The 19,484-nt window shown below is 44.5% G+C and overlaps 1 protein-coding gene across 6 annotated transcripts in view; it reads right to left on the bottom strand.

The window, feature by feature from the left end:
• The window catches only part of SCUBE2 (signal peptide, CUB domain and EGF like domain containing 2), a 64,460-nt gene that overhangs the window by 17,845 nt on the left and 27,131 nt on the right, over positions 1-19,484 (bottom strand). For 4 of the 6 annotated variants that reach the window (XM_079928512.1, XM_079928514.1, XM_079928517.1 and 1 more), the window contains 7 exons: positions 17,201-17,317; positions 15,725-15,847; positions 15,181-15,297; positions 14,835-14,921; positions 13,018-13,122; positions 10,492-10,647; positions 9,891-10,097 (listed from right to left, as the gene is read on the bottom strand). In XM_079928512.1, the coding sequence (XP_079784638.1) occupies positions 9,891-10,097; positions 10,492-10,647; positions 13,018-13,122; positions 14,835-14,921; positions 15,181-15,297; positions 15,725-15,847; positions 17,201-17,317 (912 nt within the window). The remainder of the gene's footprint in view (positions 1-9,890; positions 10,098-10,491; positions 10,648-13,017; positions 13,123-14,834; positions 14,922-15,180; positions 15,298-15,724; positions 15,848-17,200; positions 17,318-19,484) is intronic. The other 2 variants (XM_079928513.1, XM_079928516.1) reach the window with 2 other exon arrangements.

The following is a 19,484-nucleotide window of genomic DNA, read 5'->3' as shown; positions in this document are numbered from 1 at the left end:
GGCCACGCAAGTGTTGGTGTTGAGAAGGCACTGGTTATACCTGTGGTCTCCAAGGTAGAATGCTACACCTCAGGGGTATCATTTACATTTACAAAATGATCCAGAGTGTGAGCAAAGCATTTTCACATCTATGTGTATTAATTTTTATCTAAAAAATAAGACGTAAAGAAAGGTTCACTGGTTTAGCAATTAAACCAGATTTACCATGGTGATCATTTTGAAATGTACAGAAATATCAAATCACTGTGTCACATACCAGGAACTAACATAGTGTTGTATATCAATTATATTTCAAAAACAAACAAACTCACAGAAAAAGAGATCAGATTTGTGGTTACCAGAGCTGCACAGGGCTTGGGGGTGGGAGAAAGGGAGATTGGATAAAGGTGGTCAAAAAATACAAACTTCCAGGTATAAGATAAATAAGTACTAGGGATGCAATGTATAACATGATAAATATAATTGACACTGCTGTATGTTACATATGAAAATTGTTAAAAGAGTAAATCCTAAGAGTTCTCATCACAAGGAGAAACATTTTTTTTCTATTTCTTCAATGTTGTATCTATACGAGATGATGGAGGTTCACTAAACTTACTGTGGTCATCATCTCATGATACATGTAAGTCAAATCATTATGTTGTACATCTTAAACTTATACAGTACTGTCTGTCCATTATATCTCAATAAAACTGAAAGAAAAATCATTTTTTTAAAGTTCTTCTGTTTAAAAGAAAAAAAGATTAGGGACTACTCTGGTGGTCCAGTGGTTGAGAATCCGCTTTCCAATGCAGGGGATGAGGGTTCAATCCCTGGTGGGGGAACTAAGATTCCACATGCTGCGGTGCTACTGAGCCCACACGCCACACCAGAGAGAAACCCACGCGCCGCAACGAAGAGCCTGCACGCAGCAACAAAAGATCCCGTGTGCCTCAACTAAGACCCGATGCAGCCAAAAAAAAAATTAGTCCCTTAGTCAGTCCACATCTCCACAAGTCAGAGACACGTGTGAAGACACAAGGTCCCCAAGAAAGAGACCTGTGGGTGGGGAGGTACTGACTGACTCACTTCTTTTCAGTGTCTCGAGAAGAATTTCAGTTGTGCCTCATTGAATAGATTTCCTGATTAAAATGATCTAGTTTCAACCAACTGAACCATCACAAAGTAGAAAGCAGCTTTAAACAATTCCTGTAGAAATCCTGGGCCCATGATGCAGAACCAGTGATGCAAGTGCAGGTGAACCACAGGGAAGTGCAGTGCTGACACAGCTTGTTCTCCTGGTACTAGCTCTTGTCAAACCACATCACGGGATAGAAACAGTGACAATTTAATCAGATCTGACAAGAGTTAAGCCAAAACACTAGTAATGAACAAAAAGACTATTTGAAAAATGATTTACAACCACTACTGTTCACAATGAACCTTACCAAGTTGTCAATACGGTCCCTCAGAGACTAGCCAGCTATTTGAAATTTTGTTTATGTAAACTGTATCTCATTCTTCTACTTGTTATGTTGTACACAATACATTAGCCAATAGTAAGAGTATATAATTTTAAAATAAGTAAACATTCACAAATTCAAAAGTATTTCACTGTGTGTGTGTATATGTGTGATCAAAAATGTTCAGCACCTCTAGAACAGAGAAGTCCATGATTCAGACAGAGGTTAGAGCTGGAGAGGGCAGTTTGGGAGTCACTAGCATGTGGTGGTATTTAAAGCTATGGCGCTGGATGAGGTCACCGAGGAGAGTGTGAAGATAGGCGAGGGGCATGGAGGACTGAGCCCTGGGATCCCTGATGTTTAGAGATAAGAAATTAGGGGAGAACCAGTATGGAAAATGAAAAGGGAGCAGCTGGTGAAGCAGAAGAAGAACCGGAGGTGTGTGGTGTGTGAAACCCATGACAAGAGTTTCCAGGAGGAAGGAGTGATCAGCAGAGTCTGAGGGACAGCTGGAAACTGGATTTGGTAATGTGGAAGTTGCTAGAAATCTTGGGAAAAGCAGTTTCAGTGGAGAGGTTGGGAATGAAAACCAGATTGGCTAGAGTGGAGGAGAAAATGGTCGGTGAGGTAGTAAAGACAGCAAATTTGGACAAGTCCTTCAAGGAGTTTTGCTTTACAAGGGGGTCAAAGAAAGAAGGCAGGATCTGGAGAGAAGCAGGAAGTCAAAGGAGGATTTGTGTGGGTTTTAAGACGGGAGGTAGGTTTGCGTGCTGTTTGAAATGATCCAGTAGAGAAGGAGAATTCTGAGATGGGGGTCGGTGGGGACAACAGCAGGAGTATCGTTTTTGAGATGATGAGAGGGAATGGGCTCCAGAGCCCCAGTGCAGGAGTTACCCTTAGGAAGGAGCGTGGGCTGTTCATCCATTTCAGCAGCAGGCGAGTCAGAGCATGTATGGACAGACGCAGGATAGGAGGGTCAGTCCGCACATGGAGAGGTGCAGTCGTTTTCCTAGACTCCCACCTGCCCATGGACATTTCTGCCTGGGAGTCTTGTTGCAACTCAAATTCAACTTTCCCAAGGGGAATGCTTCTCTCTTCCCTTCCCAAGCCTTCCTACCCCTCTGGCTTTACTCTCTTTCTAAACAGCACCTCTATATTCCCAGTCACCAACGCTCCAAACCACAGTTATCCCAGACGTCTCTCCTCCCTGCTGCAGCATCCTACAGTTGTGTCCCTTTTGTCCATCCCCTATGCTTCATCCCCATGGCACTAGTGTCCTTTGCTCCTCACCATCTCGTATCTAGATTACTGCAATAACCTTCCAATGATTTCTCTTGCCTGTGTTCCTCTCGGCCTCAGCTCTGTTATTACATGCTGCCATCAGATTCACCTTCCTAGGGGCTTCTGGTGGCGCAGTGGTTACGAATCTGCCTGCCAATGCAGGGGACATGGGTTCAAGCCCTGGCCAGGGAGGATCCCACATGCCGTGGAGCAACTAAGCCCATGCGCCACAACTACTGAGCCTGCGCTCTAGAGCCTGCCTGCCACAACTACTGAAGCCCATGCGCCTAGAGGCCGTGCTCCGCAACAAGAGAAGCCACTGCAATGAGAAGCCCGCGCACCGCAACAAAGAGGAGCCCCCTCTCGCCGCAGCTAGAGAAAGCCCGCGCAAAGCAATGAAGACCCAACGCAGCAAAAAAAAATAAAAAAAAATTTTTAAAAATTAAAAAAAAAAAAAGATTCACCTTCCTAAAGTGCTTCTCTGACTGCTTCACTCCCTGGCTCAAAAACCTCCTTGACTTGCCTCCCTACAGTTCTCAAACTCAGGCTTTAGTCCCCTTTTCTGTATCTGAGTTTTCATTCTTTCTCATGCCCTCTCAAGAGCCCATTTTTTTCTGCTTTTCCTATAAATCTTTTCTGATTATTTCTTCCCCAGTGATCACATTCATCTAGCCATTCAACCAACCCACAGGCTTTTTCTCAGTGCCTCCTGCATATGAAACAGGGCTGGGTGAGATGAGGGACATATGGGAAGCAAGTGCAGGATCAGAGGCCAAGTCAGAAACCTCTGAGCTCACCCCAACTCTTTCCTCGTCTCAGTCCCCAACCCAATTTATCATCAAATGCTGCTCACGTTTCCTCCTAAATATTTCTCTAATCCACTGCTTCTATTCTACTCCATCTAGTGCCTTCATGTTCTCAATATCTCTTATGCAAAGCATTCAGAAGCTCCCAGATCGGTTTTTCTGCCTCCAGTCCTGACCCCCAATTCAGTTAGAGAGATCTTTCTAGAATGTAAATATGACCTTATGCTCCCTGATTAAAGCCTCTAATGACACCTGTCACCTAGAGATAAAGTCAAGGCTCCTTAGCAACATATTCAAGGTCTCTCATGACTTGGCCATGTTTTGCCCACTAGCCTAGCTGCTCACTGCATCCTACCTTCCACTCCAGGGTTAGTAATACTGAAATGCCAATAATGCCCTGTGCACATCTTGCTCAACCTCACTACCTAAGGCTGTTCCTCTGCCTGAATGCTCCTCCCCATTTATGCTTCATCTGTGCACCCTTCAAAACTCACTTAGGCTTTCTCTCTTTGGGGAAGGCTTCTCTGACTCTTCCCTGGGAGGGTTACGACTTGAGGGATGCTGTCATATTTATTCAGACCTCCTCAGCACCCACCACAGAGCTGGCCCATGCAGGGCACTCCATACGAGTGTGGCATGAGTAAGATAATCACAGGGCACAGGCTATATGTGGGAGACGTGAGAGCATTCAATTTGAGATGGTTAGGAACATAGGCTCTTGAGTCAGATCTGAATGAGAATCCTGGCTCTGCCACTGACTTGCTGCGTGACATTGGGAAAACTGCTTACCTTCTTATGCCTTAGTTTCCTTATCTGTAAAAAGGGCATGATGCAGAATGACTTGTGATGAGACTAAATGAGATGAGACATGTAAAGTACTTAGCACAGGGCTGAACACATTAAGGGCTCAATACATGTCAACATTTTATTAAATTATGTTTTTTAAATTAAAAGCGTTTCCTACCAAGTCCATGTGCTAAATATTGGTCTAATATTGGTCTATATTGCTAATATACACTTTATATTTTCCTTGATTTAAAACAGAAAAGAAATTTGCTGCCTGTTCAGTTCCAAATAATTTCTCAATTTTGAAAACTTAAGAAGAAAATGCCTGGCTCCTTCCTGCCTCAGGCCCTTTGCACTTGCTGCTATCCCCTCCATCAGAGCACCCCCTGCCTCTATCAGAGTTTTGCATGGCCAGCTCCTCCTTCTCAATTAGGTCTTAGCTCAAACGTCACCTGCTCTGACGGTCTCCCTTGAACACCCTGTAGGGACTAGTAATCTCTCCTCCCCTCTGACCCATTCTGTTTTATTATCTTCAATAACAATTATAATTTCTGAAATTATCTTTCTCTTTACTTTTTTATTGTCCATCTCCTTCCATTAGAATGTGAACTTCATAAAAGCAGGCTTCTCACCCATTATGTTCTCACTGCTTCAACCTAAGTTCATAGAGTGGCACAGAGTGGGATCTCAATAAATTCTGTTTTAATTAAGTTTTTTCAACTACTGCAGAGGAACACTACTACTATTAAAAGTTGAATTAAACTTTTCTAGTCTCTCAAGAACCCAGGCACTAGGATACTTCCCAGTTTGCCAGTTGCCTGGATTGTGTCTTTTTAAAATTTCAACAAGTTTTCAAAATAATCAAATACAAAAATTTATACTTTAGGGCTTCCCTGGTGACGCAGTGGTTGAGAGTCCACCTGCCGATGCAGGGGACACAGGTTCGTGCCCTGGTCCAGGAGGATCCCACATGTCGCGGAGCGGCTGGGCCCGTGAGCCATGGCCGCTGAGCCTGTGCGTCTGGAGCCTGTGCTCCACAGCAGGAGAGGCCGCGTACCGCAAAAAAAAAAAAAATTTATACTTTAGCAAGTATACTCCTTAAATAATGTATCCTTTATGAAAGGATAAACAGCTATGAAAGAAAAATAGAAATCCATTTCATCATTAATTTTTTCTTTTCTTTCTTCTTCTATATATGAAGGACTTTATGAATTACTGTGAGCTTAAGGAATTTGTTCCTTGGAGAATATAATAGCTATTTTTCTTTTTTGCCATCTTGCTAAAATTGATCACAGATGGTACAAAGGTCACCTGCAGAGCAGGCTGTCCCCAAAGTCCTTAAATGTCAAATTAATGAGACTTTACTGTATAAAAATGACTATAAGAAAGAAAATGTTTGGTCAGAAGTGACTATGTTCTTTGATATAACTTGGGACTTTAAATTTTATTTTTTAAAAATCATATTGGAAAACCAAAAAATTCAATGGAAAAATAGGCAAAGCATAAGGATATTCTCAGAAGAAGAAATCTAAATCGCCACAGACATATGAAGGCATGCTCAGTCTTACTAATAATCAAAGAAAAACAAGTTAAAATGACTATTATTTTTACTTATCAGATTTGCAAAAATTTAAAAGATCAGTAGGGCTTCCCTGGTGGTGCAGTGGTTAAGAATCTGCCTGCCAATTCAGGGGACACGAGTTTGAGCCCTGGTTTGGGAAGATCCCACATGCCGCAGAGCAACTGGGCCCATGCGCCACAACTACTGAGCCTGTGCTCAGAGCCCGCGAGCCACAACTACTGAGCCCACATGCCACAACTACTGAAGCCCGCCCGCCTAGAGCCCGTGCTCCACCACAAGAGAAGGCACAGCAATGAGAAACATGCACACTGCAACGAAGAGCAATCCCCGCTCGCTGCGACTGACAGAAAGCCCGTGCACAGCAACGAAGACCCAACGCAGCCAAAAATAAATTAAATTAAATTTAAAAAAGAAAAAGATCAGTAATATATAATCCATGTTAGCCATGAGGCAGGGCAAAAAACACTCATATACAATGTTGGAGGGAGTATATATTAGTATGTTTTTTGGAGGGTAATTTAGCAGCATCTATTCAGTTTTAAATATGCATGTCCTTTGATCTGCAATTAGACATCTGCACGTCTATCCTTCAGAAATACTGGACATGTGCACAAAAAGAAAATTCACTGCAGCGTTATTTGTAACAGAAAAATCAGGAATAACTTGATTAAATGTCCACCAATAGGAGTATGGCTAATAAACACTGGTGTCTTAAAACAAATATAGATTAGGAAGCTTTAAAAGAAGTATGGTAGCTCCTCTGGTAGCATGGAAAGATGTCCATGATCTACCCTGTAGTTAAAAACAATACACAGCACTATTAAAACTGCATTGATATATTTTTTGGTTTTTTTCACACATAAACCTACAGCCTATTTTCAATACAGCAGCCAAAGTTATCCTTTTGAAACGTTAAGTCAGAACCTTGTTACCTCTTCACTCAAATCCCTTCGTTGGCTTTTCTCTCACTCAGATTCAGCAACCTCACCAGGATTTCCACTCCCCACATGATCTGGCCCTCTGCTACTGCTCTTACTTTCTTCCTCTGCCCTCCCTCCCTCAGCTCTCATCATCTTGGCCTTCTCTCCAGCCCTCAGGGGTTTTGTACTTGCTGTTGCCTTTGGCTGGGACTCTTTCCCCCAGATCTCCCCATAGCTGGTTCCTCCCATCCTTCACATCTCTGCCCAAATGACACTTTCCAATGACCACTGTCCCTGAACACAGTCCATGTTTTGGGGGAGTACACTGTTCCTCACCCCTCCCCTTGCCAAAATAGAATCTTCTATTCTACTTCTCTGCTTACCTGTTCGTCACCCCCTTACCACCATTTGCTACAGGATATATTTCCTTCTTTATTGGTTTGTGGTCTGTCTCCCTCCTCCAGAAATGTAAACTCAATGAGGGCTGAGATTTTTGCTCTTTTGTCTCATTATTGGATTCCCAGCACCTAGAATAGTATCTGGCACACAGTAGGTGCTCAATAAATATTTATTGAATGAGTCAATAAAATTTCATTTTTATACATGCATAAAAACAGATGTGGAAAGATACACAGCAAACTATTGACAGTGATTATTTCTGGGGAGTGGGATTGGGAGCTGATGGGAAAGTTTCCATCCTAACTGTGTACATTTCTGCATCATTTGGAATATGCACCACTTAGGTAATTAAAAACTAAATAAAAAATATTTTAAAGGAAAAACATAATGGTTCCATCTCTCCTTCCAAGTGACTCAAAGCAGTCTTTGGGCTCTTTTCTAGAAACACAAAACAATTTCTAAAAAGAACTACCCTAGGTTTGTCTCCACTGCATGTGCCATCAGAGCTCAGAAAATACCAGTAAGCCTGCTTTTTATGATGTTCTAACACCATTAAATAGATCAGGAATATAAGACACACACACACACACACACACACACACACAAAGACACCATGGTTTGCCCATGCCAGGAGTCTGCTGGGTAAAAACCCTTTCTAACTAACACACCTGACTCCTCTTTACACCCACTTCCTCCCTCCAGCAGGAGAAAGGAGTTTCACTGGTAGTTCCTTGTGCTGTTTTTTTGACATGGTAAAATCTTTAACACTGCTGTCAGGCAGGGTGAACCTGATGTTGTGGACTACAAAATTCATCCAGTGCTAGAGGGAGCTCTTGAGACAGGATACATGGCCTCCCTTAGAAGCAAATCCAACTTAACTCAGCGTGATAAGCATCTCAGGGACACGTTCACACACACAACAGCTACACAAACCTTGTACTGAGTGTCTTTCACCAGCTGTCATGGTCATGAGGCCTCTGTTAAGTAACTCCTAATCCTCCCCCTGAGGCCTCTATTCCCCAGAAGCATCCCCATGGTAGTACTAATAATACTCTCACTGGGAGTTGTTCCACAGGGCCCTTGACACTAGCTTTTCCTGAACTCTTAACTGACCCATAAACCTCCCTGGTGAGACTGCAGGGCCTCTTCCCACAGGACAGAAGCTGGGGGAAGGGGTGCAATTCAGCTCTGAGAGGCCAGAAGGAGGCTGGCCCGCCTATCCTGACAGTTTCTGCAACTCACCCTGGAAAGCAGGGCGGCAACAGCCAACTCTCATCACCATTTTGGTATGGAAACTGGAACTCTTAGAATTTTCAGTGAGAACCAACCAACCAGCTGGGTTGTTCTTACCTTTTTTTTTTTTTTTAGGAGAGTCAGCTGGAATAAAAGTCAAGACTATCTGAGAACCAGCCCCTGGTGGACAGTTACACTGATTTTACACATGATTTTCACTATGTTTTGGCAAAGCAACAGAGTTGGGCTGTGGACCTATTGCTGACAATTCTTCTGAACAAGTGCCTCTGGGCTCAGCTTTGCTTCTTCAGAAACACTGGTTTATCACTCCTTAGCTCAAGCATCATTTCTCAGGCCTCATGATTCCAATGACACTTCAGAAAGGACACCAATTTACTCTGGAGGGGTCTGGTTATCGAAATTCACCTTTCTTGGGACCAGAGCACAGGCTTTGGAGTGGGACCATCCATGGGACCTTGAGCAAGAGCACTTATCCCTCTGAGCTCCAGTTTGCTCATCTGTAAAATGGAGATAATACCTACCTGGTAAGATTACTGGAAGGACTGAATGAGGTCATGCAGATATAATGCTTAGTGTTATGCTTGTGACAGATGAGGATTCAACAAATGGTTACAGTATTACTGTAAAGAGAGACCCTAATTTCCCCCCATCTGAGACTTTTTAGGTAGAATCTCTCATAATTGCCCAGAACAGTCTCTCACAACAAACAAAGCTCAAGACTGACCACCTTGGAACGTCTTGCCCAGATTCCTCTTGCCTGGAACTTCATCAGAGGAATAGAATTGATATTGTTCAAGTTTAATTCTGATACATGCACACACACGCATACATACACACACCATCACCACCACCACCACCACCACCACCACCACCATACACTGGAACTGACACTACTAGAAAGCTTGGGCCATAGCTCAGGGATCTCATAAGGCAGCTGAGCGACCCCCAGCCTTGCCTCTGCATAAAACTATGGACAGGAGTTTGTTCATTGCCACCATGTGTCACACCAGAGGGATGATAGGGGAACTGTGATAGTGGAGTGTCGAGAAGGCTCATGGAGGCCTTATACTTGCAGTCCTGCCCCAGCTGGGGGACCACAGTGCTTTGAAGACCACGGTCCCTCAGATCCTTAAGGGGCAACACTCCCTCTTCTCATCAACCCTGCCTCTTCCATTCTGTCCCTCAACCCAACAGAGAGTTATTAAGTGCCAGGCACTATGCCAGGTGCTGGGGGCTCCTGATCCTGTAGGCAAGGCCAACACCCACATGTAGTTCTTAAATGAGCGTGGGTGACCCAGGTGTTCTCTGGAAGAAGCCTGGGGAGAAAGGATGGGACAGACTTGCTTTTGGTTACCCTTAGTGTTTTTGGAGCTCAAGACAGTTCTGTTAGCAAGAATGTCCCGGCCAGCAGGCCACTCACCACATTGGTTTCCTACATGGCCCTGACCCACTCCACAGGACTCCGCCCAGTGTTCAGATGTTTGGGGAGACTTTTTAGCCACTTCGAGGTCCATGCCTGAGAGCTGGAGGTGAAACTGCTCCCTGTGGGCAGCCTTCCGGAGCGTGCGGATGGCCTTCCGGAGCCGCTTCTCTGTTCGCTTTATGATGCAACTCGGATCACAAGAGGCTGAAGAAACGAGAGGGACAGCAGTGGAGGGGTCAGGCTGCAGCATGTGAGCATGTCCAGACCAACTGCAGGACCCACAAACACCCACAGCTCCCTGTGCACAGCATGGGGAGAGGCTTGGAGCTGGACACCTAGCAGGCTGGGCAGCATTCAATTCAAACAGAAATTTGTTGACCAAAATGGTAGCTTTGGGTTTTGATGAAGCAGATAAAATCATCAGGTTCCAAAACAATTCAGTTTAGTTTGGGGGTGAAAAAAAACAGGAGATACTTCAGTGGTTGCACTATTTCCGGCCACCCCCCCCACCCCCGGCAAGAATGATGAAAAGTGAAAGGCAAAGAAATAAGGAGCAAGCCGTAAGAAGTCTGGCACCACAGACTGTTTTCAAACCAACCTGTCACCTCCTTTTGGTTAGTTTCAAGCTCAAACTCAACAGTGATAAACATTTCCTTAGGGGTGCTCGGTCGTCCGGGGGCTCCCGGGACTTGCTTGCCAGAGCTGCATGTAAGGTTTGCGTAGCGGAAGCTCTCTTTTACTGAGCTGTGCTTCTCTGTATGAAGAAACAAAATTATCGGAAGCCAAATCCTGGCAAAGCACTCAGCTGAACATTCGCTACAACTCTGTAAACATTTCATTAGAACAACTCTCAAGGGACTAGATGATTAACTCCATATGCCAAGACGCTGCAAGCCCTCAGCTTGCAGCACGATGACACTTTAATCCTGAAGAACCAGTATTGCCACCTATATAACTTTACAATTTAGCTCTTGAAACTTATTTCCATGAATAAATGCTGGATGTTTCCGACTGACTGGCCACATCTGTGGAAGATGGGGACCAAAGATCGTCTTGCATTCCTGACTGGTAATTTGTTAAGGTGTGTTCATGTTCTCACAGTTGGTTTCTTTAAAGCTGGACTATGATGTCTCAAGCAGGGGCTGAGGGGCTTCAAGTAAGGAACGAGCACAGGAGTAGCAAGGAAATTAACTCCTGCTTTCAGGCAAACTGACCTTGGAGTAATTCCAACCCGAAGGGAAAGCTGGAAAGCACGTCAACAATGATGGCTCAGTTTGAAATAACCAGGAGCAATAAATGGCACAAAGAATCAACAGAACCAAACAATATCATGAAGGCACGTAGGATAGGAGTGAAAGTGTTATGTAAGGCAGGGCTTTGTACATCCTCATTCCTGACTTTGGCCATCACTCCTCCCTCCATGGCTTCCAGTGAATCTTTTAACTAATGATTGTTAACCAGAACCAAAGAGCAGGTCCACATACCATCCACACAATTAGCTAATCTTACTTTATTGAACTGAAGAATTATCTGTATCGTGTTCTTCTCTAACATTATAAGGATGTTCAAATCAGCAGGTCATCAGGACCAAAGGAAGGAGAAGGCAAATTAATTTTTCCCTAAAGATCTATCTTACCTTTTCAAAAGGCTAACTTCACATCTCAAACTGAACAGATGCTCATTCTGAACCTGTTTTCCTTTCCATTTTTCCATATCTATTTTTTAAACTTTTTATTTTGAAATAAGCTTAGACGTTATAGAAAAGTTGCTAAGAGAGTACTCAGAGTTCCCATATACTCTTCACCCAGTGTCCCCTAATGTTAACATCCTACATTTACACGTATCTTTATCAAAACTAAGAAATTAACATTAGTACAATACCATTAAGTGAACTAAAGACCAAATCTTTTTTTTTTTTTTTGCGGTACGCGGGCCTCTCACCGTTGTGGCCTCTCCCTTTGTGGAGCACAGGCTCCGGACACACAGGCTCGGCAGCCATGGCTCACGGGCCCAGCTGCTCCGCGGCATGTGGGATCCTCCCGGATCGGGGCATGAACCCGTGTCCCCTGCATCGGCAGGCAGACTCTCTACCACTGTGCCCCCAAATCTATTTTTAAATAATGCTTTCCCCTCTGATTAAAAGTATAAATGCTCACTGTGGGGAATTTGGAAAATGCAGGACAAAAATTAAAATCATTCATCATCCTTCCACCCACATATAACCCACTAATAAGGACATGGTGAGTTTTCTTTGTTTTTCTTCTATTCACACTTTTTCTTATACAATTTAGGTCGTATTAGATATACACAATGTTACTCTCTCTTTTTCTATCTTAGCATTATAACAAGAACATTTTCTAATGTCATTAAACATTCTTTGAAAACCCATAATTAATAGCTGCATAATATTCCATCAAATGGAGGTGCCCAAATTAATCTTGGTTAGTTACTTAAAATAGGCACTCATATGTGACTAAAGTGGTTTTGCATTTATTTGTTTGTACAGTTTATTTGAGGGTAGATTGGGGAAAGAACCCTCCCTAATACATGACTCCTGATTTTTTTTTTCTAAAACTATTCTATGAAATAATACTGGAAATGTGAGCTGGGGAAGAAAGAGGAATGTTGGATTCTGCTCTTTTCATAAGGCCAGGTCTACTTGGAGAGTATTTGTTCTGCTGAAGCCAAATGGCATCACTGCCTCCAAAAACTAAATCCAGCAGGAAAGCTGGATATTACATCTTTGTTCATCAAAGGTTACCCTTTCTGAGCCAAACCTTTTTTTCATTTCTTTGGATTCGGATTTTGGATTATTTTAAGGAAACTCTAAGGTCTAGAAAATTTAACCCAGTATGATCACAAGGTACTAATGCATCTTAAGCCCTCATTGATTCCTATTAACTCACAGCTTTCCCCAGAGCTTCACTCTTTGTACCCTGCAAAGGAAACCCTGAAGAATAACTCCAGAAGCATACGGAGGTGCCAAGTGAGGCTCTTCTTCATCTCGTGAAGAGAGTCCACAGAGATTCTGAACTGTTCGATCCCATCTGAATGGCTCGGCTCATTACAGGCCCCTTTCCCACAATGCAGGCAAGCTCCCTGCACCAGCCATCTGATTCCATACCTGGTAGTACTGGTCGCAGACCCTCGGGAAACAGATCAGCCTTTTTCAAACTACACTTGCCTTCATTTAGCTTAAAGGTTACACTTGTCCTGACGGTGGCGACATCTTCAGAAAGAAACAAGTGAGAGATGTTACCTTCAGAGGCAAAGGAATGGAAACACCAGTGGGTAATGGAGAGCTGTCCATTGCTGGAAGTACACCCTGAGCCCCTCTCTTATGCTGAGACCAAGAAAGTTTGGGATTGGGGAGCGCCCGTTCCCTTGGACTGGGGGCACCAGGAGCCTCCTAAGAGTTACACTTATCGCTCCATCTGAGATGAATCCAGGGCTCAAACATAACAAAGGAAGGGCCCAAAACAGCCTCAACGGTGAGATGAAAAATGAGGTCATTTCTGTGCCTTTCCAAGAAGGAAGGCCAGAATCCCCCAGTTCAAATTTGAGCAAGACAGCTGAGGGAAATGGAAGGGCAGATTCTCCTAAATAAGCCTGTCCTGGGAGGACAGGGCTGAGGGAGCCACCATTCCAGACAAGGATGGCACTCACTAAACGTGGCTAGGATTTTCAGGGTCTGTGAGGGAGCAAGCCCTACTTTGAGGGTCTCATATGGAAAATTCTGTTCTCCTTCCATGGTCAGTCTTAATCATGTGAGGCTCTGGAGCCAATGACCAGGATTCAAATTCCAGCCCTTCGACTTGTGATGAGAACTTGAGCAAGGTACTTAGTCTCCCTAAGCCTCAGTCTTCTCATCTGTAAAATAGACATAATTACAGTCCTTACGTTACCGGGCTGCTGTGAGGATTAATGAGATAATGCAAAACAAAAAGTGTTTAGCCTACTGTCTGGTACATAGTAAGAACTGAATAACTGTTAACTATTTGCTTGCTCACCTTAGGGTGGCCTTAATCTCCAAGTGATCATCACTACGAGTTTTGGTGAAACAGACTGTGAAGTCCCCTCTGGCTGGGTCCAAACATCAGACAAGACGGGCAGTGAAGGATAATGCTTAAGACTCTGGACCCAAACTGCCTGGTCAATATCCTGGCTCCACTATTTCCTATCTGAGTCGCTCTGGATATGTTATTTCACCTCTCTGAACCTCAGTTTCTTCATCTGGTTAATGAGGATAACAGTAAAATTGCCCCAGAGGGCTGTAGTGTGGATTAAATCAGCTAATACATGTAACACAGTGGCTGGCATGTTTTAACTGCTCCATCAATTCACACGAGCTGTTATTATCATGCTTTGCATCTCTATCTTTGCTTATATACATAATATGGACATCAAGAACCATTTCCTTATTCAGATGTTCACATGACATCATCACAGATGCTTGTCTAAATCTGGGAGGACAAGGCCTCTTAAAAGCTTTAAATGTCCTTCTTTGTCTTTTGATAAAGGGTTTGGGCCCCTGTCCCTGGTCAGAATCCTTGCTCCCCTTGTCATGTCCCTGTCTCCACTGATGCCATGTGCCCCAAGCCCACATTTCCTGCCAAGGCTCTGAGGTGCTCTATGGTACAGGGAGCTGGGAAGACCTGCGTCTCCTGGTCCTAGAGCTACGTGGGCCTCTGCCCAATATGATGACCCACCAGGGCTGCATGGAGCCTTCCAGCACACAATGGACACTCAGTAAGTGTCTGTTATGTGGCGAGTCAGATCGCAGGCACCACGGCTACAGGTAAGAACATCCTGTAACGTGCTTGCGGCATCAAAGAGATTAGGAGAAAAGAAAACAAAGCCAACGCCCAAGAACAGTATCCCACAAATGAAGCCCATTGAACACCGTGAGCCCCAGAGACAACACGCAGGTTTGGTAATTACCCCCAAAAGCAGAGTCATTTGATTTTTGCTGTTTGCTCCTGAGAGGAGAGGAAGAGCCGCAGGTGACAGAATAGGCCTCTTGCAGTCCTGACAGACAGAATGTGGATCGTCAGCAGGTAAGCAAGGTTACAGTCTCTCCCGGTGGCAGCTCAAGTCACCCGCAACCCCACTCCACGTGAACCACTAGAAAAGCCCCCAGAATACAGGGTCTCAGAGCATGGGCCTCCAGTGGTCAGGGGGCAGCTGGTCAAAGACCTGGAAGCCCTTTGAAGCCATCTAACACCTGAAGGCCAGGAAGGCCTGGCCCTGGCATGAGGACCTGCCCCAGGGCCTGGGACCCACTCACCTGAAGAGAGGTGAATGCCAGAGAGACATCTGAGGAAGCACCTGTCTCCTCCACCACTCTTACCACACTGCAGGGACACGTGGGGTGATACGCTAGTGGGCAGGACCCCCTCCACTTCTAGACAGGACAAAATACAGACACTTACAGAGAGAGAAGGTGTGACAAGGACGGCTGAGTCCCATGCTCAAAGGCCCCAAGAAGGGAAGGTAGTGCCGACACCCAGCACATAACACGGACACCATGTTTATTTCCCCCAGGGTAAAGGAGTGCCTTGTACTCTATTCTTTTCATGCAGAAAAGCAACCAGGAAAACAGAAGTGAGTTCCAACCTACGCAGAAGCACAGAAGGAAACCCCCAAGGGCCTGCAAAGTATCTCCTGTTTTTGAAGGATTTAAAGAACGGCTGCTGCAGCTCGGGGGAGGAGAATGCAGTGGAGGACTGGTCAGCCGCACTCCGGGTCCAGTGGGACCAGGGGGACGTGGGAGAGTGCTGCTGGGCCAGCGGTGAGCCCGCGCACTGAGCCCGAGCCTCGGCGCCTCTTACCCACACAGTCTTTTTTATTCCAGTGGAGCTTGTGCGCAGAGTGGCACCGGCATTCGTAGCTGCCCACGGTGTTCACGCAGACCTGCTGACAGCCTCCGTTGTTGACGCTGCACTCATTCGTGTCTGTGGAGCAAAACGCTCTCCTGTCACAGCAGCCATTTGCTGACCTGGCTGACACGACCCCTCCATCAAGGAAGGAGCAGGAGGTGAGTCACACGGCTGAAGCTCACTGAACTAAGGGAAGGTGCTGACGGCCTTCAGAATGTGCACTTGGCACGAGCTGACCCACTCCCCACTCAGTGGCCTTCCTGGCACAAGCCTCACCAGCATGGACTCAAGTTCCATTCTTGACCAAACATTTCCGCCAGTAAGGACACTCAGAAGGGGGTCACACTCTATTTTCAGGTGTCAAATTCAGACACTGCACAGGCTTCCAGTTTAAAACTCCACCATCCTCCTGGGCTACATCCCAAGAGAGACAGAGAGAATTAGGACTCCCCACTTGGCGGTTCATATAGTTGGGATATAGATAAGAAAAATGACTTGCACTAATCCCCATCAACTTGAGACTGAGTCCCGGTCAGAAGGTGACTCCAACTAAAACCCAAATACACGTCTATATTCAGGGAATATTTCCTCGGGGTTTCTTGATGGACTGGAAGGGCATGTGTTCAGCCATGCCAGGGATGTGTTGAAAAGGAGAAGAAAAACAACACTATCTACAGCAAATCACTACTATCCATTCTTCTTAAGGACACAGGAAACAAGGATTGGGCAGGAAGTACTAAAGCCAGTGGTTCCCACATCCTCAGATCCCCAAAATCACCTTGAAGCCCTAGACTTTTAGAATAAGAATCTGTATTCTCAAAGATTGCTGAATGAATCTGATGATTAGAGACAGCAGAGTGATGCCAAATCTGACTTAAGCCATAGTTTACTTAGCTGTAAGGTCATGAGACATCAGAACATGTTGCTGCAAGGGCTCAGAGCAGGGAGACAGAGTCCATGGTCCCACTTCCAGCTCAGAGACCTGCACAAAGACCAGCTCAAAGAGCTCAAACCAAGCTCCGCAGCCAGTTCCTATGCAGAGCAGAGCTGTGGAATCAGTTGGCGCACTGCCAAGCCTCTCCGAGGGCCATGACTTTACTATCTTGGGAAGTTCCAGCGGACAGGGCACCAGCTCCTGAGAGACCCACCCACTGTCTGAGTACAACTGTATCAATAAAGTCCATAAAGAATTCACAACTGCAAGAGCTCAGCTCTTCTCTCTACTCCATTTCACACGTGACGAGTTAAAGGGATCAATGTGGGACGATTTCCCATAGCAGCTGCTTCCCGCGAGTCGATGGACTCCCTACTACTGTATAGGGCCTGGTATGTCCGGTTCAGCCCCCAAGGTAGAAAAACTGGCCCTGATCTGGGGAAACCTTAGGAATAAGTCCCAGCCTCATCCGACTCTAGAGGGATTCCACTCACCTCCACAGTGGGTAAAGCCATAGAGGGTGTACCCTTTGTTGCAAGCACATGCAAACGTGCCAGGGTGGTTGATGCAGCTGTGGTCACAGGTCCTATCCAAAGAGCATTCATCCACATCTGTAATTGTCAAAGGGAGAGGGGAGCTGAAACCAACTCTGAGGGACAGTGGAGAGAAGAATACACTTATAAGAACACCAGTTGCTGACCAATAACAAAAACAACAAAGTGAAAATTATCTATCAGTTCTCCCGGCTCACTTGTGTTAAACAAAGTGTTGAGCAGCCCACAATAAGTATACTCACAGCCAGGACCCTTATTTCCAAATTCTGTTGCACACTGCACTTGCCTAAAAGCTCGGTTGGTCTCTCTCACCCATGCTTATCTGCAGGGCTGAATAATTTAAAATATTTAAATGAAGTCAAATGAGATAACATAACCAAAAGGGGTTTGTAAACTATTAGGGTGCTGCCTGTGCATTATTACTGTTCTATTACTAATTGGTAAAGGAGCAATAGTAATTTTATAAGCTATGGCCAATTAAAAGGAGAAAACACTTGAGCCGGAGAGAAATCTAGCTCCTATCTCTTTTGGGTCTTGCCAGAATTCATCTTCTGGCCCCAGGAGGCCAGTTGATCCAGGGTTTTAATGCCCTCTGCACTAAAAGAATGCATTAACATTAACATCCTCAGTAATTTTCTATTGCAGACACTGAAATGTGGTGCTTAAGCACCAAACAGGATCCTCTTGGCCAATCCCTTGGCTTTGTTCCTCCCCCATGGTTCAGTCCCAGTTCCTCCCCCATGGTTCCGTTCCAGTTCCTCCCCCATGGTTCCCTCCCTTCCCGGTTCAGCATGAAGGCATCCTTGGCTGCAGTTGAGGTCATGGAAACTAGCCTCAGGAGGCTGCATTTGTCAGTCTAATCATCTCTTCTTCCCTGGTCTGGTTCTTACATCTTTCCTGTACACTAGAATCTCAGTGCTTCACTTCCTCAACTCTTTGGAAGATTTTAACAGAGTTATGACTTGTATCTCCAAATGGATAAACCAGGACTCAGTGGAAGCCAACTAGACCATTGCTAGATCCCTTTTCAACACCAAACGTGCCACAAGAAAATATGTTAACAAAAAACAAACATTTGGAAGGGACTGGAGGAATGAAAAACATGAAATAAAAGAGGGCAAAATCTTACAAAATCTCTTCATCCGTAACTTTTCCCAGAAGTCCTGACAATTTCTTTAGTAAGTTTGTTCTGTGTAAATATTTGTTCTACCAAGACTGATCAGTGAAAAATGAGAAAAAGTCCACTTCTTCTGTAGTAATTGATATCATTCTATGAATTCTTTTATTAATATCAGCCAGTTACCGAGAAAGTGGGCTCATTCAGTAGCTGACTTTGGCTGCTCACAACAGGCTTTTGCTTTGTCAAAAATAAGCAGATCACTTTCTAATTCCTTTTTAATGTGTTGACACAGCTTAAATAGTATTTCTTGCTCTATACATTATGAAACATTATGTGGAACGGCAAATTTTCCTTCCAAGTCAAACAGAAGAAAACTGTGCAGTAGTCATCTAGAGTGAACTCGCTGAATTTAAAGGGGTGTGAAGTGTCTGACAAATTACATACCAAGAAGAAAAAAACAAGAGAGAAACCTAATTCACACCATAAGATTATAGAAAGGTAATGTTGCATCTTTATTATATGAAGTGAAATCAGATATTATTTTCTGATTTTGATTTAATTCTGGGATTTCTAACAAAATAAGTTAGGCTGTTCTTATTCTCAGCAATGGATCAGAAATAAATGACAGCACATCTTTCCTGAGAGTTTCTTTCTATATATCAGTGGGGCATAAAATGTGCTCAGCTGAAAATATAAATGATGCCCCCAACCCAAAACAGCTTATCACTGTGCAAAACACTTATTAATATCAACAACTGCTACCCAGAGAAGTTCCCTTGCTGCACCCCTTATATGGGAAGGATGTGTCTGAGAAGGGGTCTGAAATCCTGCCCAAGAACTGCCCAGCCTTTCCTCAACTTAATCCCCTCCCTCCCTCACCCCTACCCTTTCCCCAAACACCAAAGGCTGGTCATTCAAACAAGGCCTATAAGGAAGGGACCAACTGGTTGACCCCAACTTTTTGCTGAGAAAAGGTATGTTAACTAAATCAACAACTTTTTGTCACCAAATTTTGTTAGAAAATCCATAACATTAAAGGGAATTTTAGAAAGGGAAAATTATTCATAATTTCAACACCCTAATGCAACCCTGCTTGCATTCTGT

The sequence above is a fragment of the Stenella coeruleoalba genome (assembly GCF_951394435.1).
Source record: "Stenella coeruleoalba genome assembly, chromosome: 8".
In the NCBI taxonomy this organism is placed as follows: Eukaryota; Metazoa; Chordata; class Mammalia; order Artiodactyla; family Delphinidae; genus Stenella; species Stenella coeruleoalba.
This window is presented reverse-complemented; position numbering and strand designations above follow the sequence as displayed.